The sequence below is a fragment of the Triticum aestivum genome, chromosome 1D, assembly GCF_018294505.1.
Source record: "Triticum aestivum cultivar Chinese Spring chromosome 1D, IWGSC CS RefSeq v2.1, whole genome shotgun sequence".
Taxonomy (NCBI): Eukaryota; Viridiplantae; Streptophyta; class Magnoliopsida; order Poales; family Poaceae; genus Triticum; species Triticum aestivum.
Window position 1 is genome coordinate 228312124 of NC_057796.1, and position 3071 is coordinate 228315194.

A 3071-nucleotide genomic window follows, 5' to 3' on the forward strand; every position below is an offset into this window, starting at 1 on the left:
CCAAGGCCGAGAGGAAAACGAGAGAACTACATATTTATTTACGGTGTAGATTCACTCATTTTGCTCCATATGTACTCCGTCTCGGTGTAGTCTAGTCACTTGTTGAAATCTCTAGAAAGGCAAATACTCCTTTCTGGTTTACAGGGCTATACTAGCAAGTACTCCCTCCGTCTGAAAATACTTGTCATCAAAATGGATAAAAAAGATGTATCTAGAACTAATATACATCTAGATACATCCCCTTTTATTCATTTTGATGACAAGTATTTCCGGACGGAGGGAGTACTACAATAGTGGGCTCACATAGCAATTTTGTCTCATGCAAGAGCCTGGCTATATGCGTGCTCCAAGGTTCGCAACTGCCACGTTCGGGTTGCACTTGGCTCTTCGCCTCTTCGAGAAGACGAACAATGATGTTACTACTACTGCTTCTACAGTATCGAATCCACTGCTACATGTCCGTCCACCGCGAGCGGGAGGAATAGCTTGTTGTAGTACTATAAGCAAAAGCATGTCCTCGTCTGCGAGCCACCGCGCGCATGGGCGAGGGAGAAGGCATGTACTCCTCGTTGTACGAGTTGACGCGACACATCATAGCACTGGCCCCACATGGTCGCCTCTAAACTTGGCTGAAAGACCCGCAGTGTACAATACTCCATTTGCTGCAACCTCTAACATTTACCCCACCACAAATTAAAATATATATTCCTGTCTTGACTAGATGAGCGTGCAAACTAGAATCACCAGGATGACAGGTAGGGCCAGAAGATTATTTCAATCAAAAAAATATAGCATGGAGCCGACCCCAACGATTTTAAGCTTACAGGCACGGTACACGCTATCCTAGACTACTCTACACATGAAACTGCCACACGAGCGTCCGGGCTGCGCTTGGCTCTTCGCCTCTTCGGGGAGTCGAACAAAATGATGGAGTACTACTGCAGTGGAGGAGTGCTAGAGTATGCTTCTGGCCATCTGACACCGATTGAACTGCTGCATGTCCACCGCGTACGGGAGGGAGAGCGTGTAGCGAACGAAAGCTTCTCCTAGTCCTGCCAGCCACCACGCTCATGGGCGAGGGAGGGACGCAGCTTCATTGACTTACTGCTCCTGCCTTTGCGTCCATGACAGGTGGGCCCAACAGGTCGGTGGCCCACCTGTCATGCAGCCAAAGGCAGGTGCGGTTAAGGCGAGAGGGCGTTGTAGTAATCAAACTTCTCGGTCTTGTACGAGTTGACGCGACACATCAAAGCACTGCACTCGATATATTTCAATAATTTGCGTTTACCGATGCATTAATTACAACGCATGCATGCATGCCGTGACTCTCCTTTTGATACTTGCATGTGTTGATTTAATGCACCTTGAAGTAGTATGAATATGTGACGGTAAAGCTTTGTAATGCCCCGGCCCTAATAAAGCGAGAGATGGTTGTGCACGAGGAGGGCGAGATCATGCAGACGGAACAGGACCCGACGATGGAGCTCTCTATGGTCTCGATGGACCTCACCTTGCTCCACTGCCCCTTGTGCCTCCGCCCCTTGAAGCCTCCAGTGTATGAGGTTCGAATACACCTCGTCCGTTCGGCTGATCGAGCAAGGTGCAGGTTTCTTGATTGATGTGTTGTTCGATTGATTTGTGCAGTGCAAGGGAGGGCACCTGGCTTGCGCGGACTGCCGCGTCGAGCGCCCCGGGAACCAGCGGCAGTGCCAGAAGTGCGAGCGCGGCGGTGGCTTCGACGTGCGGAACACGGCGGTGGACGCCGTCCTCTCCTCGGTGAGGGTGGAGTGCCCGCACGAAGGCTGTGGGCTCTACGTCACTTACCACAAGCTCGCCGATCACCAGAGCGTGTGTCCGCTCGCGCCCTGCAAATGCCCCGTGCCCGTCTGCGGCTACGAAGGCCCGCCGCCGGTGCTCTCCCACCACATCAGCACCGTGCATCCCATGCCCGTGCACAGGATCCAGTACGGCAAGGCGCTCCAGCTGCAAGTGCCACTGTCGGAGCCACGGCTCTTGCTGTTCGCGGAGGAGGACGGCCGCGCGTTTTTCTTGGTCGGCGGCGTGCTCGACATCGGCGCGCCTATCGCCGTGTCGGTCGTCTGCATCAGAGCGGGGGCGTCCCCACTGCCGCACTACGTGGCCAAGCTGTGGGCGAACGGCCCGCCGGGGGAGCCCAAAGGCAGGACCGACGCCGTCAAGGTGGAAATGGAGGTGACAAGCAGCAGGGATCCCGGCGACGTCGCCGTGCAGGAGCTGACCTTCTTCACAGTTCCGCCCAAGCTGCTGGCCGGGGCTAAGCTGGTGTCCCTCCACATTCAGATTGACAAGCTCACGTCCTAAATGATTCTACAGTGCCTTCTGTTTATCTTAGTAATATGCTAATATAGGGGTTAGCTCGGTCTACTTTAGCTTAAGAGATGGTGGGTTTTGGTGGCGATGCAGCAATTACCTCGACATCAGATCAGCAGTGAAAGTAATTTCGAACAGTCGAATGGATATTTTGTGTCTGTTGGATATAAAGATCCTTTGGGTAAGAAGTAACAGCTTATATGCTTTTTTTCGAAACGGAACAGCGATACTAGTATAATTTTTGTTGACATGCACTAATATTTTCGAAACGGACGTCGGGCTGTAGCTAGAAGGGCGGTTGGGACGCGGCATCGGCCCATACCGCGGTGACCCCCGATTGGGACGCACCGACTGTGGATTTTCTCCCTCGCCGATGTCGACCGCGTCTACGCAGAACATTGTTCCCTTCCCCCAGCTGCGGGATCAGGCCGGATATGTGACCAGCGGTGTGGCCACCGTCGTTCTATGCTTGTGAAGAGAGCAACCCAAGCAAGCAGGCTTGTAGCTTAGGCTCCTGCTAGTGTATATATAGTGGTTTTCTTTTTCTCTCCATATCAACCATTTTATATTGCGTACGTGTCATTGAAGAGTGAAATGATGGTTGCTTCTTCCGACTAACTTACTGTGTGATTTGACTGCTCCTTTAGTGGCCCCTACACGTACTCCCCCTACGTGTATGCAACAGTCACACGTACACATGGACGCAAAAACGCGCGCGACGC

The 3071-nt window shown here is 52.6% G+C and overlaps 1 protein-coding gene across 1 annotated transcript; it reads left to right on the plus strand.

Moving 5' to 3' along the window:
• The first annotated feature begins 1427 nt into the window (after nucleotides 1-1427).
• On the plus strand, nucleotides 1428-2340 carry LOC123167751 (E3 ubiquitin-protein ligase SINA-like 10). The gene is made up of 2 exons (XM_044585618.1): nucleotides 1428-1493; nucleotides 1645-2340. The coding sequence occupies exons 1-2, from the start codon at nucleotides 1428-1430 to the stop codon at nucleotides 2338-2340; spliced, it is 762 nt and encodes a 253-aa protein (XP_044441553.1).
• The last annotated feature ends 731 nt before the right edge of the window (nucleotides 2341-3071 follow it).